Below are 27,743 nucleotides of genomic sequence, written 5' to 3'. Positions count from 1 at the left end.
AACACTATACCCCTCAGACAGGGTTCGCAACTTGGGAGTCCTCCTGGACCCACAGCTGACCTTTGATCACCACCTGTCGGTTGTGACCAGGGGGGCATTTGCCCAGGTTCGCCTGGTGCACCAGTTGCGACCCTACCTGAACCGGGAGGCTCTCACAACAGTCACTCGAGCCCTTGTGACCTCAAGACTGGACTACTGCAATGTGTTCTACATGGGGCTGCCCTTGAAGAGCATCCGGCGACTTCAGCTAGTCCAGAATGTGGCTGCGCGAGCGATTGTGGGTGCACCTCGGTTCACCCACATAACACCTATCCTCCGCGAGCTGCGCTAGCTACCTGTTGATTTCCGGGTGCGCTTCAAGGTGCTACTCACCACCCATAAAGCCCTTCATGGTAGTGGATCTGGGTACTTGAGAGACCGCCTCCTGCCAATCACCTCCTCGCGACCAATTAGATCACACAGATTAGGCCTCCTCCGAATCCCATCTGCCAGTCAGTGTCGACTGGCGACTATGCGGAGGAGAGCCTTCTCGGTAGTAGCTCCGACCCTTTGGAACGATCTCCCCGTGGAGATCCGTACCCTCACCACCCTCCAGACCTTCCGCACAGCCCTTAAGATCTGGCTAGCCCGTAAGGCCTGGGGTTAGATTGTAATCCGTCCCCACTCGAATGATGAATGTTGTGTTTTATTTTTAATTATGTATTGTTTTATGTCTCACTGTTTGTATTCCCCTCCCCATGAATTGTAAGCCGCCCTGAGTCCCCCCAGGGAAAAGGGCGGCCTATAAATAAACTTTCCAATTCCAATTCCAATTCCAAACACCTTAAAGCAAAAAAAGTTATAACCAGAAGCCAACATGTGTTGGTCAAAAAGAGATCGTCCCGCCCAAAAATATTATTTTGTTCTTCGACAAAGTGAAGAAAATAGTAGATCAGCAAACGGCTTCGGACATAGTAAACTTAGATTTCAGAAAAGCATTTGATAAAGTTGACCATACTCACCATGTAGTCCTCAAAGGGAACTACACCCACGTGGAGCAAAATTCCACTCCTTCAGCCTTCAAAACAGACACTTGAATGACTTTGGGGAAGTAACTAAAAGATGATGACATCTCTTCCTGCATTAGACATGGACCGTTCTCCTCCAGGAATCCTCATGATAGGTGGCTGAGAGATTTTGGACCAATCACCAGGAGGTGGTGAGTTCCAATTCTGATGTTGATTTCATGAATTCTCCTCCTAAAAGGTGAGTTCCACTCCTTCAGCCTTCAAAACTGACACTTGAATAACTTTGAGGAAGTAACTAAAAAATATTGAAATCTCTTCCTGCATTAGGCATGGACCGTTCTCCTCCAGGAATCCTCATGATAGGTAACTGAGAGACTCTGGACCAAAAACCAGGAGGTGGTGAGTTCTAATTCTGATGTAGATTTGTTGAATTCTCCTCCTAAAAGGTGAGTTCCACTCCTTCATCCTTCAAAACAGGCACTTGAATGATTTTGGGGAAATAACTAAAACATATTGAAATCTCTTCCTGTATTAGGCATGGACCGTTCTCTGCCAGGAATCCACATGATAGATGGCTGAGAGACTTTGGACCAATCACCAGGAAGTGGTGAGTTCTAATTCTGATGTAGATTTGATGAATTCTTGCCCGAAAAGGTGAGTTCAACTCCTTTAGCCTTCAAAACAGACCCTTAAATGACTTTGGGGAAGTAACTAAAAGATATTTAAATCTCTTCCTGCATTAGGCATGGACCGTTCTCCTCCAGGAATCCTCATGATAGGTGGCTGAGAGACTTTGGACCAATAACCAGGAGGTGGTGAGTTCCAATTCTGCAGTTGATTGATGAATTCTTGCCCGAAAAGGTGAGTTCCACTCCTTCAGCCTTCAAAATTGACAATTGAATAACTTTGAGGAAAAATATTGAAATCGCTTCCTGCTTTAGGCATGGATCCTTCTCCTCTGGGAATCCTCATGATGGGGGCTGAGAGACCTTAAACCAATCACCAGGCGGTGCTGAGTTCCAATTCTGTAGTTGATTTGATGAATTCTTCTCCTAAAAGGTGAGTTCCTCTCATTCAGCCTTCAAAACAGAAAGTTGAATGACTTTGGGGAAGTAACTAAAAGATGGTGACATCATTTCCTGCATTAGGCATGGACCGTTCAATTTCTGGAATCCTCATGATAGGTGGCTGAGAGACTTTGGACCAAATAACCAGGAGGCGGTGAGTTCTAATTCTGATGTAGATTTGATGAATTCTTGCCCGAAAAGGTGAGTTCAACTCCTTTAGCCTTCAAAACAGAAAGTTCAATGACTTTGGGGAAGTAACTAAAAGATGGTGACATCTCTTCCTGCATTAGGCATGGACCGTTCTCCTCCAGGAATCCTCATGATAGGTGGCTGAGAGACTTTGGACCAATCACCAGGGCGTGGTGAGTTCCAATTCTGATGTAGATTTCATGAATTCTCCTCCTAAAAGGTGAGTTCCACTCCTTCAGCCTTCAAAACAGACACTTGAATGACTTTGGGGAAGTAACTAAAAGATGGTGACATCTCTTCCTGCATTAGGCATGGACCGTTCTCCTCCAGGAATCCCCATGATAGGTGGCTGAGAGACTCTGGACCAATAACCATGAGGCGGTGAGTTCCAATTCTGATGTAGATTTGATGAATTCTTGCCTGAAAAGGTGAGTTCCATTCCTCCAGCCTTCAAAACAGACACTTGAATGACTTTGGGGAAGTAACTAAAAGATGGTGACATCTCTTCCTGCATTAGGCATGGACCGTTCTTAGCCAGGAATCCCCATGATAGGTGGCTGAGAGACTTTGGACCAATAACCATGAGGCGGTGAGTTCCAATTCTGATGTTGATTTCATGAATTCTCCTCCTAAAAGGTGAGTTGCACTCCTTCAGCCTTCAAAACAGAAAGTTGAATGACTTTGGGGAAGTAACTAAAAAATATTGAAATCTCTTCCTGCATTAGGCATGGACAGTTCTCCTCCAGGAATCCTCATGATGGGTGGCTGAGATACTTTGGACCAATAACCAGGAGGTGGTGAGTTCTAATTCTGCAGTTGATTTAATGAATTCTTCTCCTAAAAGGTGAGTTCCACTCCTTCAGCCTTCAAAATTGACAATTGAATAACTTTGAGGAAAAATATTGAAATCGCTTCCTGCTTTAGGCATGGATCCTTCTCCTCCGGGAATCCTCATGATGGGTGGCTGAGGGACTTTGGACCAAAAACCAGGAGGTGCTGAGTTCTAATTGTGAATTAGATTTGATGAATTCTCGCCCGAAAAGGTGAGTTTCATTCCTTCAGCCTTCAAAACTGACAGTTGAATAACTTTGAGGAAGTAACTAAAAAATATTGAAATCTCTTCCTGCATTAGGCATGGACCGTTCTCCTCCAGGAATCCTCATGATGGGTGGCTGAGAGACCTTAAACCAATCACCAGGCGGTGCTGAGTTCCAATTCTGTAGTTGATTTGATGAATTCTTCTCCTAAAAGGTGAGTCAAGAGCCAAGGTGGCGCAGTGGTTAAAAGCAGCACTGCAGGCTACTGCTAGATCAGCAGGTCAGCGGTTCAAATCTCACCGGCTCAGGGTTGACTCAGCCTTCCATCCTTCCGAGGTGGGTAAAATGAGGACCCAGATTGTTGGGGGCAATATGCTGACTCTCTGTAAACCGCTTAGAGAGGCCTGAAAGGCCTATGAAGCGGTATATAAGTCTACTGCTATTGAGTTCCTCTCATTCAGCCTTCAAAACAGAAAGTTGAATGACTTTGGGGAAGTAACTAAAAGATAGTGACATCATTTCCTGCATTAGGCATGGACCATTCAATTTCTGGAATCCTCATGATAGGTTGCTGAGAGACTTTGGACCAATTACCAGGAGGCGGTGAGTTCTAATTCTGATGAAGATTTGATGAATTCTTGCCCGAAAAGGTGAGTTCCACTCCTTTAGCCTTCAAAACAGACCCTTAAATGACTTTGAGGAAGTAACTAAAAGATATTGAAATCTCTTCCTGCATTAGGCATGGACCGTTCTCCTCCAGGAATCCTCATGATGGGTGGCTGAGAGACTTTGGGCCAAAATCCAGGAGGCGGTGAGTTCAAATTCTGATGTAGATTTGATGAATTCTTCTTCTCTTTTCCCTTCTATGGGAAGATACCCCAGTCCTATAGTAATTATTCCTCAAATCTTTGGGAATATGTTATTCATCTACATAACAGGTGTAGCTGGTATTGTGGTTGGAAAAAAGTTCTTCTGAGTAGTTAATTTGCAAGAGAAGCTTCCTACTTCCCATTCAGTTCTGCTCAGCACCCCACCTGTGCATCACCTTGAAAGTGAGCAAGCCAGAGGCTTAAATGTGTATTATTAAGAGTTCACCATGTTTCCACATATTCAGGCTCTCTCAAATTGGTATTCTACTACATTGAGATAGGGATTATGTTAAAGTATCAAATTTAAATATTACTATCCCTGTTATGTCCTCATGGAATTGACGGAATGTTCCTTATATTAGTTCTACGCACCATTTCCATCTTTGGGGAGCAGGTGAATTTGCCAGTTTGTAAGTGGAAAGGGGACCACCAGGACATCTCACAGACAGCAAAACAGGTTAATTTGGAAAGTGCAGCAGGATGCTGTTGATGTGCGGAAAGGAAGGGAAATGCAAAGGTTTTTCTAGCTCAGATCAAGGGGACTGGGCAGAGAAACAAACTCCCAGAGAGGAAACACAGAACACTTTCTCCCGCCCTCCCTCTCTCTTTCTCCCTTCCCTTCTTCCTATTGGCTGGCGGTGAACTGTATCCTGAGCCCCAAAGCCCAGAGTTAGCAGTATTTGGCCTAATGGGCCTTGAGGAAGGGTCTGGGACTGAAGAGGCTGGGGCCCATTGGCCAGAGCGTACAGCTAGGGTGGTTTCAACAGAGGAGAAATGGTAGGGGTTAACGGCTGGGGGAGGAACCCTGGGGGTGGACACGGGTACGAGGTGAACAGTCCCATTCCAACTTTAGGCAAGTAACTAAAAGAGGGTGAAATCTCTTCCTGTATTAGGTTCAGTTCTCCTCCTGGAATCCTCAGGATAGGCGGCTGAGAGACTTTGGACCAATCACCAGGAGCCGTGAGTTTAAATTCTGCTGTAGGTTTGATGAATTCTTACCCTAAAAGGTGAGTTCCACTCCTGGATCACTCCTGAAAGATCACTGAAGGACTTTGGAGCAATAACTGAAATATGGTGACTTTCCTTCCAGCATCATTCGTGTTGAATTCTACTCCAACTTCTACATGACTGTGGGCCTATAACCAGGATATTGTGAGTTCTAGTTCTCCAATAGGCATCAAAGCCTTCCTTCCTTCCTTCGTTCGTTCGTTTCTTCCTTCCTTCGTTCCTTCCTTCCTTCCTTCCCTGCCTCCCTCCTTCCTTTCTTCCTTCCTTCCTTCCTTCCCTCCCATCCTCCTTCCTTCCTTTCTTCCTTCTTTCCTTCCTTCCTTCCCTCCCTCCTTCCTTCCTTCCTTCCTCCCATCCTCCTTCCTTCCTTCCTCCCTTCTTTCCTTCCCTCCCTCCCTCCCTCCTTCCTTCCTTCCTTCCTCCCTTCCTTCTTTCCTTCCTTCCCTCCCTCCCTCCTTCCTTTCTTCCTTCCTTCTTTCTTCCCTCCCATCCTCCCTTTCTTCCTTCCTCCCTTCTTTCCTTCCTTCCCTCCCTCCTTCCTTTCGTCCTTCCTTTCTCCCTTCCTTCTTTCCTTCCTTCCCTCCCTCCCTCCTTCCTTTCTTCCTTCCTCCCTTCCTTCTTTCCTTCCTTCCCTCCCTCCCTCCTTCCTTCCTTCCCTCCCTCCTTTCTTTCTTCCTTCCTCCCTCCCTTCCTTCTTTCCTTCCTTCCTTCCCTCCCTCCTTTCTTCATCCCTCCCTCCCTCCCTCCCTGTTTTCTCCCCCCTTCCTTTCTTCCTCCCCTTAGCGGGGGCCATCCTAGTGACCTTAGGCCAACCCTTCTTTCTCAGCCCTAGAAAGGAGACAAGGGCAATCCACTCCTGGAAACCTCTCCTGGACAGGTTCAGACAGTCTTCGAGAACTGGACCCGACTGAATGGAAGGAAAAAAGAGCAACGGATGAAGAAGATGGAAGGGACCCTCCTCTGCGCATCCTGTCCTGGCTCAGACCCCAGTGAGGCTGGGCAGAGGCCCCTTCGACCCCCAAGAGACCAACGACCCCCATTGGGTGATCCAACGTCAGCGACTGAAGTGGGACCCATTTCACCAGGCGATTGCAGAAGGAGCTAAACCCACTTGATGCTGCCCCGTATCGTCCGACGAGCGTAGAGTCCCCACAACCCATGAATCCAAATGGAACTAATCTGGGCATGCTGGCTGGGAATTCTGGGAGTTGAAGTCCCCGCATCTCAAAGTCACCAAGTTGGAGATTTGAGGCTCCAGGTGTCTGCAGGGAGCTGACTTTCCCCAACGGAATAATCAAAATAAATAAGGAAGGAACAGATCAGGGGCATCCAGGAGACCCTCTGAACATACGGCCACCCACGAGGGCATCTCTGCCACCCTACCCTGACTTCTGGCACTGCACCCCTTTTCCCAATCACCTGACTGCCGCACAGAAGAAGTCTACCTGGGCTCGTCTCGATTGGATCCATAATTTATTCCAAATAAATGTTACAAGACAAATCATGATACAATTTCATAGACTGTGATGCTCAGTTTGTCCGAGCCCGACTTCTTCAGATTCGGGGTGGGGGGGTCCCTCTCCTTCCCTGCCTTGGCCCCCACGGTGCCCTGCCGATTGCGCACCTCACTCAGGAAATGCTCCTGCACCAGTGAAGGAGAATGAGGGGATACATGCCTTAATTAATTAATTAGCAATAGCAATAGCAGTAGACTTATATACCGCTTCATAGGCCTTTCAGGCCTCTCTAAGCAGTTTACAGAGAGTCAGCATATTGCCCCCAACAATCTGGGTCCTCATTTTACCCACCTCGGAAGGATGGAAGGCTGAGTCAACCCTGAGCCGGTGAGATTTGAACCGCTGACCTGCTGATCTAGCAGTAGCCTGCAGTGCTGCATTTAACCACTGCGCCACCTTGGCTCTTAATTAGCAATCACTTGTAATTAATTAGTAGTAGACAATCACTTAAATATGTGCCAGAAGCGTTCGGCTGCTGCAATTCTAGGCTGCATTAGTAGAAGGATAGAATCAAGATCATTTGAAGTTCTAATGATTTTTCAACGAATGCTCGTAGTTTTTGGGCGTGGGTCGGCTCAGTGGGCATGGCAGGCTATGAGGTGGCAGGCCAGTGTCTCCCGTTGGAGAGAAGTTCAATGTCTCCCTGAGCGACCGAGGCATCGCCCAGCTGCACCAAGAAAGTCTGGAAGTAGCCGCCTGCCGTTTCCTGCTGCAAAGATCTTGTTGAAAGCCTGGTGAGATCAAGCGATGAGGCACCGGAGGATCAGACCCAGCCACTTCTCTCCACCACAGTGCTTCCCCGATGTGGCTTACAGCTCCATGCGCGAAGCGGCAGGAGGCGAGGGCAAACGCAGCGATTGGGGATGCAGGAGAGGCAATGGGGTGGCCAGAGGGAAACAACATGGTTTGTGTTCCTCACACTAGGCAAACCGAGAATAGACCTCATTGTGTGAGTCACAGAAGCTCCCTTGTTCCAAAGATTTTTCTTGAAAGCCGAGAGGAAGTCCATGGGCCTCTGAAGTGAAGAGCAGGAGTCCATCAGTTTCAGCCAATGTGGGGCTGGGAGAGCTATGGGCTCTGACCCCGGGAGGTGGTGATGGGCTCCTCTGGGAGGCTGGCAGGAATCGGGTCGGAAGCCTCTATCCTCCAACTGCTGGGAAGAAAACCAAGGAGACTTTTGAGCTTTAGGAGACAGAAGGAAGGAAAGGCAGATGTCCAAGGGGCTGCCAGGTGGAACAGGACAGGTGGGGCAAAAGGAGGAGGAGGGGGGGGGTTGGCCACAGCAATTATTTATTTATTTTGAATCTATGTCTTCCTACTACTGTGAAGGAGCTGGACTCAAAGTGGAGCTCTCTGTTGACCCTAAGGATGGCTGAGATGACAGAGGCCTTGTGTGGTGGAGGTACTTGGGATCGGTCTGAAGCTGTGGATGCTGAGGAAAAGAGAAGGTGCTCTGGGCTCTTCACTGAACCATCTGTGAATTCAACGCCAGACCTGCTGGTTGGCCAGAGTGATCAGGGAGGGGCTGGAGGCAGGGGATGATGAATGCTCTCCAACTTTCCCTTTCGGAGATGCTGAGATGGTGGTTGAGCCCCAGTTAGACAGAGACCAGGACAAAGCAGAATATCAGGACCTCTAAGTCAAGGGCCAGAACTGGGTATGGGACTGAAACCACACCAGTCACCCACCGATGACCTTGGTGGGACGAGAATGGACGGAGAGCAACTAATCTGGTTCTGATGGATCACTTGGCATCTTCAATTCTAAGGCTACTCTCCTGGACTGACCAGGAGGCATCATGGGATCCTTTTGGTCCATATTAGAAATCAACAGACCTATATATCTAGGAAGAGGGAAGAGGCAGAGGGGCTGGAAGTGTGTGTGTAAGGTGGTCGGTAATGTTGAAGACCAACAAGGACAGCCATAGTTCCTCTCTAAGTAGCTGTTTTATTGTTTTGTGTACTTGTTTTATTCTTATTTAAATAGTAAGTGCACAAAATGATAAATTTCATTTTTTATATCTTCTTTTTGTAGGTCATTATTTGGGGCAAAGAATTCAGTGACATCGACTTGGCCACTCCCACCCAGTCACATGACTGGCAAGCCACTCCCACCCAGTCACATGACTGGCAAGCCACTCCCACCCAGTCACATGACTGGCAAGCCACTCCCATCCAATCACATGACTGCCAAGCTACTCCCACCCAGTCACATGACCACCAAGCCACTCCCACAAAACAGGCCACACCTACAGAATAGGTTCTAAAAAAATTTGAAACCCACCACTGGACTGAAACCACACCAGTCACCCACTGATGACCTTGGTGGGACGAGAATGGATGGAGAGCAACTAATCTGGTTCTGAAGGGTCACTTGGCATCTTCAGTTCTAAGGCTACTCTCCTGGACTGACCAGGAGGCATCATGGAATCCTTGCTGTCCATATTAGAAATCAACAGACCTATATGGCGAGATCCTGTTCTCTGGGCTTCAAACCTTCTACCAGGAACTGAAGCCATGGACCTCTTAGCTCAGATGATTGGAGAGGAACCATCAGCTTTAGGAGCTGTCCGTGTCCTGGTGGTCAGTGGCTCTGCAGCAAGGCATACACGGAATCCGTGAGAGTAAAGTATTCAGAAAAGAGACAGATGTCTTGGAGGATGGGGGTTTCTCCAAGGGGGCATGGATGTCAAGTAAACCCTGATACTTTGGGGTTTGGGATGGAATCTGTGCCTTATTGCAGAACCATTTGGCATTCAGCAGCTGGAGGGGAGGACCAGGGGCTGAAGCTCTGATGACCAGGCCTTGCAAAAGTGAGCACAAGGCACAGGGTTGTGGCATGGGGACTAAACCTGAGCCCCTCAGCCCTGGGTTCTAGGTTGCCATGATTGAGGTGGGTGGCAGCAAAGGGAGCCAGTCATTCCAATGCCTTCTCTGCTCTGTTTCTGGAAAAGAGAACGGTTGATTTTCTTAGAAATCCTCCTTAGGAGGCTACCTTTCCTGGATTTCACCACCAGAATGAGCCCCAAGCAGCCAAGGAGGAGGAGGCTTCCCACTTTGCTAAGGCACAGCAGGGCCCAGAGAGGCAGCTGGTAGAAGTTCTCGGTCTGACCTGAAAAAGAGCCACAGAGCGTGTTAAACACCAGGGAATGGACAGTTTATGCCCCCCTTGCAGCAGAAGAGCCACCAGCCCTATGTGGGAGCTGAGTCCTTCTCTTGGGGCTCAAAAGGAAGATCCGCTCCACTAGAGAGACCTAAAGCTCCACCAAGCCTCAGGCAGACCAGGCCACTTGAAGAATACATCTGGAGGACACTTGAGTAATTCAAAATATCCCTGTCCGCTGTCCAGCTAGAGGGGAGAGTGAGGGGGGAATGGAGATGGGAATGGAGGGGGAGCAGAGTAACCAAGCAACTGGCCAGCATCTCTATTGGACAATGTGACTGATAACTCCAAAGTTTCTTGGGGTTTGTGAACTTTTACAGACAGCAGGAAGGGTGGAAGTTACAAGGAGGGGGTGGAGCTCACCATTCACTTGGGGGTCCTCCGTCCCAGGTCTCTCTTCTGGGGTTCAGCGTGATGGGCAGAATGCAAGTGGAAGAGAGCAGATCGAAAGAAACAGAGGTCAGGCAGTGAGAAATCGAGCATCTCTGGTTGGGGGAAGCCATCCGATTAACAGCCAAAAGACCCCGTTAACCCTCCCTGAAGCCGATTGTTAAGCCTGGTTAATTTTACAATTGTTTTCCTCCATTCTTTACTACAAACACAAAACAACTGCAAACAAAAATGGGAGGAATGAGAGCCAAAGTAGAACAGGAAATGCATGCAGTGCGATCTTCATCATGCCTCTGCGTTAAAAGGCTTGCAAAATGAGTTGACTAACCGCATTCACCAAATGCCACTGAAGGGCTTGAAGCATTAACCTCCTGATTTTAAACACAGGATATGTGAATGGCCAACTAGCTTAAAGTAAAACTATCCTCTACCAAGCTGCAAAATATATTTCTATCCAACAGCTTTGCCAGTTTTCCTAGATTTAACAAGTTAAAGTAAATTCCCATTAAGTGAAATGTCTGTGCAGGGTCCTTCTCACCTCCGCATTAGAGATCTGTCCAGCAAAGAATCAAATGAGGAATTTTGACTCCTTGTCTGAGGATCCTTCCAGGTTCCTCCCCTCCCCCCGATTCAGTGTCCCTGTTGGAGAGCAACTCAGAGACTCTTCCCATCCTGCTTACAATCTTTTTAGGCTGTTGCCTTCTGGCAGAAGATACGGAAGAATCAAAACTAGGACCACACGTCTTCTGAATAACTTTTATCCCAGAGCTATAATTGCACTCAGCAATGAACTAAAGGACCACCGTCAGTGAGCTATTGGACAGCATGACTTGGTCTGTTGTGTGGATGCTATTTGGAACCCCGACATTAACCCGAATCTCCCTTAAAACACTTGACCAGCTACCCTGAAAATTGGGGTGCTGTTCGGGGTTCTGAGCCCCAGCACTGACCCAAGCTTGGGCAGTGGAGAAACTCAGTGAAGACGGAGGAGGAGAAGGAAGCCATGGGGAAAGCAGCAGATGGTGCCTATCTATGTCAAGACCATCTACGTGCCTTCCAAAGCCGTGGTGGAGGCTGCAGAGAGGGAGAGCCAGCTGGGAGCCAGGCGCAAAGAGCCTCCCTCACAATTGGAACTAGCTCTGCAAGATGAAGCCTCGGAATTTACTGCCTCTAAGGAGTTTCAGTAGTTGGATCCAGCCTAAGACCGTCCACCCAGCCTCCCCCTCCTCCAGTAGCGATAGAAGGAGAAACACACTGTGAAGGGAAGAAAATGTTAGACTCTAGGTTGTACAGAGGCCATTTGCAATATTTAGTGCATCGGGAGGGATACCCTTTGTCCGAAGCTACTTGGATGAAAACTTGGAATGTAAAAGCTGATAAGTTAGTAAAACAATTCCATGATAGGTTTCCCAATAAGCCACCAGGCACCCCTGGGGGGGAGATGGGGAGGTGGTTAGTTCTGCTTATGTTAACCTCTACATTATTCTCTTTTCAGGAAACACTTTTCTTCTGAGGACAGGCTGCCTGTCAGGCCTGCAGCCATATTCCTTTTGGATCTTTGGCCTTTCCATTCTACTATGTTTTGTTTATGTTTGCAGGGAGTTAAATACTATGTAGCCAAAATAAAATTCCTTTCTAGAAAGCCAAGGTCATCCTTTGTCTCTACCAATGTTCCCTCTAATTTTTTTTCAGTGTGAGCGGAAAAGTATAGTGTTTGAGCGGCACATTTTCATGCCTGAGCACCTGAATTTTTTTCACAGATGTCACCTAAGACAACAACGAAATCAGTGTTATTTGAAACTCAAAGTTATGTTTATTCAAGGTACCCGCTTAATTAAAAGTGCTATATAATATCAGTATCACTTAACAACGGTCCTGCTTAGCAACCAAAATGTTGGCTCAGAAACTCTGGCATTGAAGCGTGCAAGTCTTAAAGCTGTCAAGTTACAAGACCTTTGCACCCCTAACCCTTTAGGAAAAAAAACCCCAGGGGTCTTCAAACCTGACAGCTTTAAGCCTTGCTGACTTCAACTCCCAGAATTCCTCCTCCAGTCATGTTGCAGCAACGTCATCTGCGTGGATCTGCTCCATCTTCAGTTTTTTTCACAGGAGGCAGGGCTGCTGCTGAAGATGCCAACGAGCCCCCACCGCCACTAGAACATGCATTTGTTTAGCATGACATAGAATAGTCTTTCAACCAGAAGTATGGAATAAAAGAGAGACTGATAAATATTAAAAAAAATAAAACCAAAAAGCAGCTATTTATTTGAGTTCTAGATAAACATTTAGTTCAGATTTAATAGTGTTTCAGAGATGTGGCTGTCAGCTATTTGTGTATGTATGTTATTATTATGGAAGGTTAGATGAGATTTCACCAACATTATTCACCTCTGATTAATGCATTCATTCTAATAATCGAGTCTGACTCTGAATTACAAATCTATGTCTGAAGAATCTGGGTTAAGTTTTGGATTGGAAATTTGGGGAACATGAAAGTTTATGCATAATTTTTGTAATTTTTTCATTGGGTCTTAATAATGATTTTATTCATTTGGGTTTTTTTTCATAGGCTTAACACAGCTCTAATTTTGTCATTAGGAGCAATGTAACATTGGCCACTAATGTATTGTATACTGGTTGCCTTAGAAGGCAACACCTTTTGTATAGTAGGAACTTAAGATAGGCAGACTTCATACAGATAAACAATTGAGAAATATTGTTCTTTTTAAAAAGCAGTGTTAATTGCTGCACCTTTCTCATATTAAGTATATTAGCTCAAGTTCATGTTAGGAAAAACTTTCAGTCTTAAAGGTTTGGTGAGGAGAAATTCAAAAATTATTTTAAAGAATTTAAATTAAATTTGAGGCTACCTCTGCTTTCGCTCTCCCTCCCTCAGCTGTGCAGCAGCGGCAGCGGCAGCTCTCAGCCTATGGCGGAAGCGTCACGCAGGCTGTGGAAGGAGGAGGAGGAGGAGGAGGAGAAGGGAACCAAAGAGAGGCTTTTACCGGGTCTGCGCCCCACAGCCAGGACCGTCCTTGCGCCTCAAGCCGCGTTTCTTCCTGCAAAGCCCTTCAGGCAACCCGAGAGTTCCGCTTGATGCCAGAAGGGCTTTGCAGGAAGAAACGTGGCTTGAGGCGCAAGGACGGTCCTGGCTGTGGGGCGCAGACTCGGCAAAAGCCTCTCTTTGGTTCCCTCCTCCTCCCCCTCCTTCCACAGCCTGTGTGACGCTGCCGCTGTAGGCTGAGAGCTGCCGCTGAAACAAGTTTGGGAAGGTCCTTTGCGGGCGGCCAGTTCTAGCCGCCTGCAAAGGACTTCCCCACGTTTGCTTTGAAAGAAACCTCTGCGCGGCAGTTAGAAACCTCTGCGCGGGGGTTTCTTGCCATGTGTGCGGCCGCGCAGCCGCGCACCTTAGAGGGAACAGTGGTCTCTACACCTGACTGGAACTGGGTGGGTGGAAGTGCCAGCATGGCAGTGGGAGATGGGACCATGGGATGGACTTATGGGTGTGGGGGAAAGATCTTGAACGTTCAACTGGGTGGGGAAAACCGGGAAGCTTTCAGATGTGGGTTTTCCCAGATGTGCCAACATGGCTCTCTTCATAAATTGGAACTTTGAGCAATACTTTGCCACAGACTCTGATTTAATTTTGGGTGCTATTTGGAATGCCAACATATTTCTGAATTGTTGGTTGTAGCTCAACCCCTTTCCAAATCCCATGGTTCTTCTGCATGGGAAGGTCTACTTTCTCCAGAAACTTTGGTCTCTCGGCTAAATGTAACAGCATAACAGAGTTGGAAGATTTTCTGTCTTCTTGGGGGTCTCCTAGTCCAACCCCATGGGGGCTGTCAAACACAAGGTCTGTGGGCAGGATTCGACCCGTGATGTCTTTGGAACCAAGGTGGCGCAGTGGTTAAATGCAGCACTGCAGGCTACTGCTAGATCAGCAGGTCAGCGGTTCAAATCTCACCGGCTCAGGGTTGACTCAGCCTTCCATCCTTCCGAGGTGGGTAAAATGAGGACCCAGATTGTTGGGGGCAATATGCTGACTCTCTGTAAACTGCTTAGAGAGGCCTGAAAGGCCTATGAAGCGGTATATAAGTCTACTGCTATTGCTATTGCTATTGCTAAACCGGCCTGTGGGACTGTCCTGGAAGATGTAAGAGGCTGGCCGATGGCACTTTGGCCCAGTCTACCCAATGTGAAGAGGAAACATGCCAGCAATTTGGGGAGTGGAATCAAGATGGACACGCCCACCCAGTCAGCCATGCCCACCTGGCCCTCAAGGTCAACTACAGCCCTGATGCGGCCCCAGTGGTGAAATTCAACATTTTTACTAGTGGTTCTGTAGGCGTGGCTTGGTGGGCATGACAGGGGAAGGATACTGCAAAATCCCCATTCCCTCCCCATCAGCTGGGTCTCCGGAGGCATAGAATAGATGGGGGGGGGGGCAGACAGAGGTGGCATTTACCGGTTCTCCGAACTACTCAAAATTTCCACTACTGGTTCTCCATAACCTGTCAGAACCGGCTGGATTTCACCCCTACATGGCCCACAATGAAATTGAGTTTGAGACCCCTCCTCCATCAGGAGACCTTATACCATTCCAGAGAATCTCAGATTCATCTTTGGTCTCATGGGCTCTTTTAAGAGGAGAAAAACTTACCTGCACAAACTTCCTTTAAGGAGACTGTCCTGGATGCCTGGCTAACAGGGTTTTCTGCTCTGCATGTTGCCTTGAGCTCCTGGGGGACAAACCGGATCACAGAACTCCCAGGGGTAGGACCTGTGCTCTGGGCAGATGAGGTCCAGCTGATGTTCACTCTGTCTTCCCAGGTCCCTGTAGAGCAAGTCAGCTGCCAGGTTCTGTTTCCAGTCCCCTCAGGAGTGCAGGTCACTTTCAGCTCATAGTCCACCAAACGTTCTTGGCAGGAGAGATGGAGAGACACCATTTGTGAAAGAGCAGAAGGCCAAGGAGGAAGGCCAAGCAGCAACAGTTGAGAGTCAATGAATAGTTTTGCATGAATGACAGCAGGCAAAATATGTGTCACTCATTTCTCTGACAATGAATTTCTCCCCTCTCACATGGGACACTCATTGTGAAGAGAGAGGCCCACCATTTGTGGGGGGAGGTACCCTTCATCCTCTGCCTTCCTCCAAGCCCTGTTTATACCAAGCCATGGATTGAGGGCAAGAGGATGAGGCTCCAGGCTCAGACCCTCAAGGACCCCCTGACTCTTCCCCAAAGAGTTTGTGGGTCCAGCCAGTCCCACCAGATCCACAAAGAGGATCCTGAACTGACTGGAGATTCCAGACTCAAAGCCCACCTGCCTCTCTCTTCATCCTCATGGGAATCCACTTTTGGCCTGATCCAGTCCAGCCTGTGCCCCATGGGCAGGGGAGCCTGAAGGGAACTGTGATGGACCCCCATAGACCTCCTTCCAAGGGTGCAAGATATTGCTTGATTTCAGCTTCTAATAGCCCTCCATCCTCCAACAGAAATCTCCCCCACCTCTCCAAATCTTCCTGGGCAAAGGAGAGATTCCAGGAATTTGTGGCTGGGATACTTACTAAAAACTCGCAGATCAAAGGACTCGACCGCTGTCCTTTCAGTTGGTAAAAAAATTTCTACACTGTATGTGCCAGTGTCCTCTTTCTCTAGAGGGCCAAGATGTAAATTTCTGCAGTCACTGGAGATGTTCAGTCGCTTTTGAAAGACTGGGCGGAGGAACAAGAAGTCACATGGCAGGTTCTTGAAGGTCACCAAAGCAACATTTATAGCATTGCTATTGATAATTTTATTCAAGGAAATTGTTTCAAATGGTGGAGAGGTCTTCACTTGGAATGTGACAGACTCCCCCAGAATGCCAATCAGTTCTTCTGCTCCAAACGTTCCTGCAAGAAGAAAGAGGAATCCTTCAAAGTTGGGTCAGAAGAGACCTTCTATGCATCCCATTTCTGGCCCTGGAAGCCTTTTCTGAGCAAGGACAGAATGGCTCCAAGATAGAAGACATGATGAGGGCTCTCTGGGCAATGGCCTTTCTTTCATAGAGTAGCAAGTGGGGTTCAAATGTCCCACGTGGGAGCTGAGCCTGCTTAAAAGGAGGATCTGCCCCACCAGAGAGACTCAACAGTCCGCCAAGCCTCAGAAGGACCAGGCCACAGGAAGGACTCTTCTGGAGAACACCTGAGTGATCATTGGAAGCTTTGCTTGGGTTTAGCCTCTTTCTGCTACCAGGCTGGTCTCCTGGAACCCCACCTGTGGCATGGGACAACTTGCCACAGCCAACTTGCTGTGGCCAACTCACCAGGGGCAACTGGCTGTGGGACTATTTCACAATAAAATTTAATTATTTGAAATAAACAAAAATTAATTTTATTTTAATTTTTGTCATCCATTTTTCAACTCGTCCCTCCTTTTGCGTTCTTTCTTGAATGATTCTATTTCACCATTTCCTTGATATTAGTGTAGCTCCTGTCCTCCAGCGAGTTGTCCCAGGATGAGTTGACTGGTGAGTTGTCCCATGGCAAGTTGACCATAGCAAGTTGGCCAAGTATAATTGCCTGCAGCAAATTGTCACCAATCCCCTCACAGGATGCCCCTGTTATTGGCTTACCATTTCCCCCTCTACAATCAGAGTGGAAATAGCAAGGTAGGGGCCTTGGAATAGTTTTGATGGACTAGATGATCCTCATGGTCCTTCCCAACTCTACAAATTTTATGCTCCTGGAAGATTGAGAATCTGAAAAAGCCTAGAATTCCTAGACTTTAAAACCCAAGATATAAAATAGCACCAGCATACTTTTAAAAGTTTAAAAGCTGAATGGTGACTCTCCCCAATGCCGACACCCCAGATCTTTGAAACTTCAACTGCTTTATGATGGCCTTGAGACGGAAGACCCCCTATCTGACCAAAAGGCCAGAGATAGCATCAGGCACATCAGGCAAGGACGCCGAATGGTGGCTGAATGCATCAAAGAATTCCGCGACCTGCGAAAGGGGCTGACATCACGACGGTATGATGTGCGACCTCGGATCTCCAAGATCACAGTCGACACTTTTGCCGCTGGACGGTCCATTTACACCTAAACCATCCCGAAGAGAAGGTGACAGGGAAGAGTATGTCTTGCTGATCTCAGGGACATCGCAAAGTCCCTGATTGAATCCAGAGAATCTCTTCAAGCCAGCGGCAATAAACACAGGCTCAAGCTGCTGAAGTTGGGAGAGCTCTGCAACAGAAGGAAAGCGGAAAGAGAAAGTGTGTCCATCTGGTGAGGAAATCTTATTTTTATAAAAGACTGCCCAAAAAAGATTGAAGTTAAATTAAACTGGTAAAGAAAAGGAAATAAGCGGCGAAACTAAGCATTATTGGACAGTGTGTTATCTTTTTTTATTTTATTTTTTTCCATTGATAGAAGTTTTGTGAACATTTTTTACTTTTTAAAGTGAAAGTATCAGATTTTCTTCTTCTATTTCTTTTTCCTATAGATTAAATCTTTTCCTTTATTTCTACAATACTGATTGCGATGGATTCTTTCTTTTCATTTTGTTTCATTTAAGAATTTTGTTTCTTCTAAGCCTGAAACATAAAGAAGATATAAAAGGAATATAAAGAGGGTAGTAATCTTAGAGGGAAAAGAAGTTACATGCCACTTGGAGGTTGGAGGTTGAGACCTGGAAACATTGCTTTTTCTTTTTTCCCTTTGAGCGCTCGCTTACGTCCCTACCGCCCGTGGCGTTCCGCAGGTGGGCGAAGAGCCACCCGCTCTTCAGCCAGGAGTTTCTCATCCACAACCACGCTGACATCGGCTACTGCCTGGTGCTCTCCGTGTTGATCTCGCTTATGTTTGAGGTGAGCAGTGGTTCACTGTGGTGGCAGGGCCCCTGCGGCAGGGCTTTAAAGTCCCGGCGCTGAGTCCGCCATAGAGCGGGATGCATACCACTCTATGGTGGACACAGCGGTGGGGCTTTGGCGGGGCTTTCGGAAAGCCCCACTGAAGCCCCAGCACTGGCAGACATAGGGCGGCTTTTGCCAGCTTGCCTCACTGGCCATGAACCTCACCACACGTCACTGTCAGGAGGGGGAGTGGGTATGTATTTTCAATGCAAACAGAGTTTATTCTTGTAAACTCCATGCTTAGCCTCATCAACTTGTCTTTTTTTTTTTACTTTAAAGAGGACGGGGGCAGCCATTCTGGATTTGGTGGTTGAATGAATCCCCAGGCTAGGTTCATGTAGATGTACTCTCTCATCTCTTTGGGGGTCATGGAGTACATCTTCGGCTTAGGTAATTTCTCCCCAGGTTCCAATTCTATGGCAGTCTGTGGTGTGGGTGGGGTATTACACTTCTCTTCACTAAATACCCCTACTGGGTCCTGGTATTCTTTTGGGACCTGGGGAGTGTCTGGGAGTGGCTCAGATGTAGCTGCAACTCTCTCGCTTCACTCAATGCCATTCATCTACTGGACAGCTTCCCCCACAGCAGCACTGGGAGGGAGGGGAGGGCCCACTCCCAGTCTCAGCTTTCTGTTACATCCTTCCCACCAAATGGTGGGGGCCCATTTGTCCGGCCTTGCCAGGCCTAAAAACCGCTGAAGCAGAAGCCTTGTCCTGTTGGGGAGGGAACCTTAGGGTAGATTGGCTCATGATCACTCTTGTCTGTTCAGGCCTGTTTGTTTGCCCCAAGTGTTTGAGACTCATTCGGTTGAACCTCTCCACTAGTCCCTCCAAGGTCTGTCTGTGAAATGCCATCCAGTATCTCCAGTCCCCCGACTCATTCCGTTCCAGCGGTCCCTTCGCTCTTCACTGGAGAACTGTGGTCACCAATTCCCTCGTTGAGCTCACTGGGAGGTCCCTCCTGGACTGAACCTTGGCATCTGAAGTCCTCCTCTGCCTGGTGCAGACCTCTGGTAGTCAGGTGTGTGGACCTTCAGCTGGGTCATTTTCCAGGTGATCTCCACCATCACTTCTACACCTGCTGGCTCTCCATGGGGGTATTCAGGCTCTCCAGGGGGCAATGCTAGTGCCTTCAGCTTTCTCTTCTTCTTCTCCATCTCTGCAGTCTTCCCTGAGTCTTCTTGTTCCCTCAGTAAATCAGATGAGCAGTAGGTCTCAGGACTCAAGAGAGCAGCTCTGGTTGGAGTGGAGAATTAGGAGAGTTGGTTTAATGTCAGTATTTCCAAGCAGTACACCCATATGAAGCAGAACCTTAAGGCCGGTACATTCCTCAAAGAACAGTTTTATTGGAGATATTGGCACAACTACTGAAAATTGACTCTGAAAGTTCCGGTGGTTTTCAATTAATTAAAAAGTGAAAGTTCCCCCTTCCCCCAAGTCATCAGTCACATTGTCCAATTGAGGTGCTGGCTGGTTGCTTGGTTACTGCATTACTCCTCTCTCTCAGGCACCTGTTAGTATGTCCTTGGTTCCCACAGGAAACTTGTTTGTCTTGACTACAAAACTCCAGCTATCTATTTTTCCCTTCCCTTTCCCTTCTTCTGCCTTGTGACTATCCCGAAGCCTCCAAGATGGCCTCAGCCAGGTTTGCTTCAGGGCTAACACTTTGATTAAATCCTATCTCAGTCTATTTAGTCCATTGTGAGTGTTAAAGTTGGGAGCCGCTCACAAAAGCTGATTCCTTTCAATAGGATTTGTTATTCTGAAAGACTCTGATTTTGATGTAGAGCTTTAGTAATTCTCACCATTCTGTCGGGACCATAATGGTCTCCTCATACTAGCCGATCCAGTCAGGATGGTCGCGATTCCCAGTTTCGTGGTCTTTAGCCCAGCAAATGAGTCATGGGAAGCTTATTTGGAGTGGTTTGAATGTTTCTTACAGGCCAATGATTTCACAGAACTGTCAAGCGACTGGAAAAGGGGCTGTTTTTGAGCTCTTGCGGTCTGGAGATGTTCAATACAGCTCGAGCCCTGTCAGCCCCCATGCCTTCCTATGCCATTCCACGGGACACACTCATTGTGAAGCTGAAGAACCATATGGTCCAGCTCCCTCACGGATCGCCTGGAGACATTTTTATACCTACCGCCCACTTTTGTATTTCTGGTAGTATTACAATTTTCTAACTGCCCACCAGTTCCACAGTCATGGTGATTTATAAAGTAGGGAAGTAACTTTACTTTATAAAATTTATAAAGCAGAGTAACAGCAAGCCCCTACCGCCCACCATGAAAGCTGGAACGCCCACTAGAAGGCGGTAGGGACCAGGTTGACTACCACTGGTTTAAACAATGCACTCAAAGGGATGGGGAAACCATCAATCAATACATGGCGCCCTCTGAACAGCGACCATCCGCTGCGAGTTCTGCAACCTCCATGAGGCGCTACTAGAGCAGATGGTCTGTGGGCTGAGAGACATGAGGCTTCAGCGCCGATTGCTTGCCCACTCAGAGCTCATCCTACAGATCGACATGGACAAAGCCTGAGCACCAGGGATGTCGGACAGGTCCCCGTCAGAAATGCAGAGATTTCAGTCAGTTGGAGTTCCCGCCACCAAATCAGTCCTGGTGAACCAAAGGAACACGAAAGATGTGAATAAGATGGCAGAAGATGACGAGGTCAGCCGCCTCAAAACCCAGGCAGTCGTTTAGGTTACTCTGCTAAATCTCCTCAGGGAGGGGGCCTGGGCTGTGGTGGGAGCCACTTCAGAGCTCCGTGCAAATATAAGGCAGCCATCTGCAGGATGTGCGGAGAGAAGGGCCATTTAGCCAACATTTGCCGAGCAACACTGCCATCTGCGGACTAGCCATCTGATCGCTCCAGTGGGCCGACAGGAGAGCGGGAAGACCCCGAGAGGACTCTTTCGCTGTCAGCCATGACTCAGCTGACCAGGTCAGCAGTGCTTCCACAACACACCACAGCAAACACACGATTCATCTAACAGTCTTAATCGAGGGTGCAGCATGCAATGTGGAAACTGACACGGGTGACCAATCGGGTGGCCACAATCTCCTGCCTCTGCCATAGCCAATGGGCACCGCTCTCGCTCCTGCTGACCAGTTGTAACTGCGAGGACTTAGCAAAACATATTTCAAACTGTAAATTGCTCTTGGATATTATGGAAGTATGTATGTATTTTCTAACCCAGACTGTGGTTTTGAAAGAGAAAGACATAAGCAGAAGTTATGTTCCTTTGTATAATTATTAAAATATACACGGCCTGTCCTTACAAATCAGTAGGGCTTTGCTCTGAAAAACAGTAAAACACGAAATATTTAGGAAATTAAGTGAATAGATATTTTAGGTTATATGTGTGTCAGGTCCCTAAAAGTGATACTGCCACTCAATTGGGAGGAGGGGGAGGGGGCTTGGAGTCGATTTATTAGCAGTGCCTGTGAGAACTGATATTTTACAACTGGTTTCCTTCCTTTTCCACTTCCGCTAATTGCAAATTCAAGAGTCTTCATTTTCTTAAGTTAGGAGAGGAGCTCTTACAATGTGTTTGAGATCTCAGAGGCTACAAAGGTTTTTTCTAAAAGTTTTATTCATCCAGTATATTGAATACAGTATATTGTCGGGATGTACCATTTGCAAAAAGAAAGACCAGTGAAAAAATAATAATAAATATTAACACATAAACCAATAATAATTATATAATCACACATGTACTAATGACAATAATAATGCTATAACCAAGTAGTTTTAATGAACTAACCTTCTTTTTACATTGACTTAATTACATTTTTGTTTCTTGTAATAATTGTAGTTATAAACTTTTTTTAATACAAACATTCATAGTCTTTCTTTCTCTAATTTCTACCTCTTGTCTCTAACCTCTCATAAAATCCATTCCAAATCAAATAATATTCTGTGCCTTCTTTATCTTTTATTTTTAGAGTTAGTCTGTCCATTTCAGCACAGTCTAATTTTTTTTTTGATTTACATCTTCACCTGGTGGGGTGTTCTCATTTTTCCAGTATTTCGCAAATATGATCCTTGCTGCTGTTAGTATATATAAAATTAAATATGTGGTCCCTTTATCATAACCCTCCGGGCATTATGCCCAACAAACATATTTCTGGTTTCAGATCGATATTCTGTTGAATAATCTTTCCCAGCCAGGTATGTATTTTCTCCCAATGTTTAAGTTTTCTTGCTTTAATGCACGGCCACCACATATGATAGTAAGTACCCGGGGATTGCTTGTATTTCCAGCATTTGGCAGAAAGATTGCTAAACATTTTTTTTTGGCCAGTCTTGCCGGCAGTAAATGCTACCTGTAAAAGATTTTGTAAAGATTTCTCTTTGTATGCCAAAGCCGTAGTCAATTTATAAATGTCCCAAAGTTTTTACCATTTCTCTAATTCTATATTATAACCAAAAACATTTGGCCATACAATCTTTGTTTCTTTGACTTGTTCTTCCTCCATTTTATAAGTCAATAAGTAATTATGTATTTTTAATCAATTTTTTGTCCGTCCTCATTAAAATTTTACCAAGTTGGTTTGTTGGTTCTTGATTTAAATCCCATCTTTTAATGTCTTTCCCATATCTAGAAGATTCTATACAATCTTCCTACCATATGGATTGAAAAATTATTTGGGATTTTGCCAATTTTACTTATGTGTTCTGGACTTCCATGATTAATACATTTTGTCTGAAATTGGGTTTTTACTCCTGCTAATTAAATCTGTATTGTCGAGTGAGATAATCCACCCTTATGAACACACAGATAATGGTATCATCTTTATTATGTTTTGCAAAGAAAAGAGGGGAAAATATTCTCCATCTCTTATTATAAAATTTGTATTTTCAATCTTATCTGCCTTTTTCTTAAAAATCTTCCCCAACTCAGCAGTTTTCAATGGACTCCAAGTTCCTCCAGAGTTTTGTATCTATTCCAGTAATGATCCAAGTTATCGTCAAGGAAACAAACCATGTTTTGAGCCCCAAATGTCAGTCCTGGTTTGAAACTAACGCTAGAAACATAAGTAAAAGAGACACAACTTACCAGCCCCAAAGAGAACGAGTGATAACCACAAGCCAAGGATGCTCTTGTGGGGCATGTTGGTGGCCGGTGTTTGAAGAAGAAGTGAAGAGAATTCTAGACAAACTTCTGCTAAATATACAAGGACGGCCTCTTTGGTGTGAGGAACATCACAGCTGCACAATTGTGCAGCCCTCTTATTACTGTGCTTGCAATTTGTTTTGTGCAATTCATTTATTTATTCAGCTTATATAGAGTAATGTTATTCTTATATTCTGGGCAGCTTACAAAATTAGACCATAAACAATACCTTCTAGAAGATCCCACAAGTTCTGGTTGTCAAGTTTTCTGACTGATGAACCCAACCAAACCAGCCAGTCGAAATGATCAGATCTCTTTAAGCATCACTTTATTGAGTACATCATTTTGTCATGTATGAAGCAAACAGAACTCTAACAGTTTTTCTCTAATTAATGACTTCTTTCCTCACATTGTCCAGTGAGGTGTTCTGGTGTCACTATGGCAACTCCTTCAGGCCCTTGCCAAACATCGGTTGAGATTGACTAAGTGAATCTGGCTTCCCCATTGACTTTACTTGTCAAAGGGTCACAAAAGGGGGATCACATGACTCTCGGACACTGCGACCGTCATAAATATGAGACAGTTGACACAGAGAAGAGGGAGTCAATGTATTCTCCAAAGCACCTGAAGACATTTACAAGAAGCAACGGATGGAAACTAATCAAGGAGAGAAGCAACCTAGAACTGAAGAGAAATTTCCTGACAGTGAAAACAATTAATCAGTGGAATGACTTTCCTCCAGAAGTTGTGAATGCTCAAACACTGGAGGTTTTCAAGAAGAGATTGGGTAAATATTTGCCTGAAATGGTACTGGGTTTCCTGACTGAGAAGTGGGTTGGACTAGAAGACCTCCAAGTCCCCTTCCAACTCTCTTATTCCATTCTGGAGGGGAATCTGAATTTTAATCACATGACTGCGGGGGTGCTACAACTGTTTATAATTGTGAAATAGGGTCAAAAGTCACTTTTCTCAGTTCTGTTGCCAAGAAAATTGCCGTAGCTTTAAAAATCTTCATTTTCACTTTTCAACAGAAAGCCCTTCATGCTTCCAAGTTCTTTCGATTTGTGATTCCATTGGGGCTCTGCAGACAGATGTTCCTGTGAATACTCTGGATGGGATCAATTTTGCTTCTTGACCAAATTACGAGGAAAAATGTCTTCAGGTAGTGTTACAAATGGTTGCTGAACTGCAGGGACAAATTTCATCCTAAAGAGATGCCCAACAATACCATTGTCCCAGTTCTATTGTATTGATTGTTCTTTTCACCCCCTCACACCCCCCCCCAACACAAGCGATCAAAAGTTTCAATTTGCAAGCATTCAACTTCCCCATTCTGCCCAATGTTTCGTAATTATCCCAAAAATCCTTGCCGGTTTCTGTAAAGAAAAACAGCTTATTTCTTTCCTACTCCAAGCTGAACTCAAACTTTTTGGGCTTCCCAAGTCAGGAATTTCTCTGTACCTACAATTATCGTACAATTTTGAACACCGTAAAAGCTGTGGTCGTGTGAGCTGCTTTCAGTTCTGCAAGCTCTTCAGGAGGTTTTCCTCCTCCTCCTCCTCCTCCTCCTCCTCCTCCTCCTCCTCTTCTTCCTCTTCCTCTTCCTCTTCTTCTTCTTCTTCTTCTGGGTCTCTGACGTCTGCAGCTGATTTCCTCCCAGCGTGGAGGCCTTTGGAGGCTTCCCTCCCTCCACCAGCTCATACGCTCCTTCCTGAAACCGTGGTCTGCTGTGTCGGGACTGAATTTGACCTCCGTTTGGCTGCCGGACTGTCTTTGGCAGCTTTCAGGGCTTCTTGGGAGCCTGGCTCCAGCCGTGGTTTCCACAGGGCTGGTCTCTAGCCATAAAGTAGGATGTAAAGTGAGATTGGGACATTAAGTGTGAAGCCTACTGGGTCAGGCTGGACAGCCTCTCGGGTCCCCTTTACTTCTATATTAAAAAGCCACATAGGCAGCGTTGCAGCTTGCAAAGGAACAGAAAGTGTGCCTAACCGCAGAGTTCAATAGCCTCACAAGATCACAAGGGTCAGCTAAAATTCGCTTAGAGACTCGTACTCAGTACCTATAAAAAAGGAGAAGTAAGACCCCATCTCCTTATAAGGTTTTCTCCTCAAGGTAACCACTAAGAAATGAGTAAGGGTGTTTCCATGTTGCAATGCTTTTGAGAATGTATAAGAAACGCGTGCTTCGCTAATGAAGATTGTTCAGAACTTGCAATGCTAAGCCATGGGCTCGCTTTCTGAACCTGGCTGCCAATTAAACTTTTCCTGTATCCTGAGAAGTCTAAAGCCTGTCAGTTTCTGCAACAGCCAGATGGATCTCCACCTTGTCTGCCAACACATACCAGTGCTGGAGGTCCCCAGGGGCCCCTCAGGAGATCTTTCTAGCACGCCATCAGGGCCTCTGGGGGCCAGCCATGCATGTGGCAGGCCAGCTGACGAAACTCCTGGGTGTATCCTGCCACTGGTCTCTGCCCCGGCTGATGCTCTTCATCCTGGTCCTAGCCTTGCATTCAGGTCTAGGGGGCCTGCAGAGTGTCGTCTTAAAGTGGTGGTAATCTCTTTTCTGGGGGGAGGCATTATTGTTGGGGAGCGTGACCATCCAGTCTACAACAGCCCCTTTGAGGGCCATGGTGACACATCTCACTTTGGCTGCCTCCGATGCGAAGTCCTCTCCATAGTCCTGCATGTGATTCCAGACTTGAGCTGGGAAGAAGAATCCCAGGGCTTTGGGATCCCCTCTATATTTTACTCCCAGTGGGGGAACCTTAGCAATTCAGCACGTCAAATTCAGCATTGTGTGTACACACACACACACACACACAACTCCACTGACGTAGAGAAGAGGTCCTTTTGCTGAGTCTGAAATGATAACAGAGAAAGCAAGGCAGGATCTGATTCAAAATACATGAACGTTACAGATTGAGAGTTTTCCCAAATCCCACTCCCCATGGTCCCTTGCTGAGTATCCAGTCAATGTCCCGCATAGTGTCATGTGAAGCACTTCCTCGGGTATTCTGCCCATCTGGAGTCCCAGGACAGTTGGCCTTGACTGGATGTAAACAACTCCACTCAGCAGCACAGTTATTCTTGAGAGTTCACATCTCACCAGCTAACTTCCCCAACCCAAATGCCATGCCCCCCTCCCTTGTTACTGTGGCAGCCGATAGCAAGAATGCCTCAAAGTAGAATCCCATGCTGGAGCTCTGGCTGACGTCCTGAAATTAAACAAAAAACATGGTCTCTTCTGGGTCCAGGCAAAGCAGCAGCAAAAGCAGATGGAGGAGCAGTTGAGGTGCAGGAGAGGAAGGCATGGGGTGGCCACCGTGGCATGGAATAGCCCTGAGGCCACACTGTGACCCCCCCACACTAGCCACATTGGTAATAGAGTTCATGGGTGGCCTGCAGAAGTGTCCCTGTCTCAACGGCTCCTCTTCAAAGCCACCAAGGAAGACCAGCTGCTAGAAGAGAACAAAGAAGATGGTTGAGTTTTAGGAAACAGGAAGCACCAGAAGGCAGAAATCCAAGGGACCATCATGTGGAGAGGATTGGAGGATTCAAAAGGAGAAGGTTGGCTGGAAGATTCATTCATTCATTCATTCATTCATTCATTCATTCATTCATTCATTCATTCATTCATTCATTGAATCAATCAATCAATCAATCAATCAATCAATCAATCAATCAATCAATCATCCTGTGTCTTTCTCCTACTGCAATGGAGTTGGGCTCAAAATGGAAACATGTCTTGTTCTTACTGGGTGATTCTACATGGAGCAGCTGCTCCTCTTGAGTTGGCCCAATATTTTATTTATTTATCAGCACAAATACAACACAAATGTAACAAAGGCAACAGTAAAAATATTGGGTTTCTGTCTGGATGGTCTCTTGTGACGAGCTGATGGACAGAGAATGGAAGCAGTGAACTTCCTCCCATATTTGGGCGTACCAGGGGTTGTGACTTTAAATATATACCTTTCTCCCTGGCTCAGCTGATAAGGAGAAGAACTCTGTGGCTTAATGGTTAACACATCTGCCTAAGATGATATACAGTACAGGTTCTTATCCCAGTAAGGGTATGGCTAGCTGATGAGAGCTAAATAGCTTGAAATAGATCTATACTAGTCTCCCTTTATTTATTTATTTATCAGCATAAATACAACATATATATATATATATATATATATATATATATATATATATATATATATATATATATATATATATATATATATATATATATATATATATATATATATATATATGTGTTTTTATTTGTGCTGATAAATAAATAAAGGAAGACTAGTATAGATCTATTTCAAGCTATTTAGCTCTCATCAGCTAGCCATATCCTTACTGGGATTCGAACCTGTGCTCTATTGCCTCCCAGGCAAGGAGTTAACCATTTGAGCTACAGAGAACGACTCCTTTTATATATATATATATATATATATATATATATATATATATATATATATATA

The 27,743-nt window shown here is 46.1% G+C and overlaps 2 protein-coding genes across 2 annotated transcripts in view; one reads left to right on the top strand and one right to left on the bottom strand.

Annotated features, from left to right (window-relative positions):
* LOC148042286 (SLAM family member 6-like) overlaps positions 1-27,743 on the top strand; it is a 979,974-nt gene that overhangs the window by 328,302 nt on the left and 623,929 nt on the right. The window lies entirely within an intron of this gene.
* The window catches only part of LOC148042302 (uncharacterized), a 26,578-nt gene continuing 8,059 nt past the window's right edge, over positions 9,225-27,743 (bottom strand). The window contains exons 2-8 of the mRNA XM_087703030.1: positions 26,617-26,723; positions 19,138-19,376; positions 15,815-16,138; positions 14,910-15,167; positions 10,220-10,255; positions 9,689-9,805; positions 9,225-9,286 (exon numbers count right to left, since the gene is read on the bottom strand). Of these exons, the coding sequence (XP_087559156.1) occupies positions 9,225-9,286; positions 9,689-9,805; positions 10,220-10,255; positions 14,910-15,167; positions 15,815-16,138; positions 19,138-19,376; positions 26,617-26,723 (1,143 nt within the window). The remainder of the gene's footprint in view (positions 9,287-9,688; positions 9,806-10,219; positions 10,256-14,909; positions 15,168-15,814; positions 16,139-19,137; positions 19,377-26,616; positions 26,724-27,743) is intronic.

Source organism: Thamnophis sirtalis, unplaced genomic scaffold (assembly GCF_051295495.1).
Source record: "Thamnophis sirtalis isolate CommonGarterSnake01/CBP01778 unplaced genomic scaffold, rThaSir2_p1.2 scaffold_18, whole genome shotgun sequence".
In the NCBI taxonomy this organism is placed as follows: Eukaryota; Metazoa; Chordata; class Lepidosauria; order Squamata; family Natricidae; genus Thamnophis; species Thamnophis sirtalis.
The sequence above is the reverse complement of the archived record's forward strand: the minus strand, read 5'-3'. Positions and strand labels throughout refer to the sequence as shown.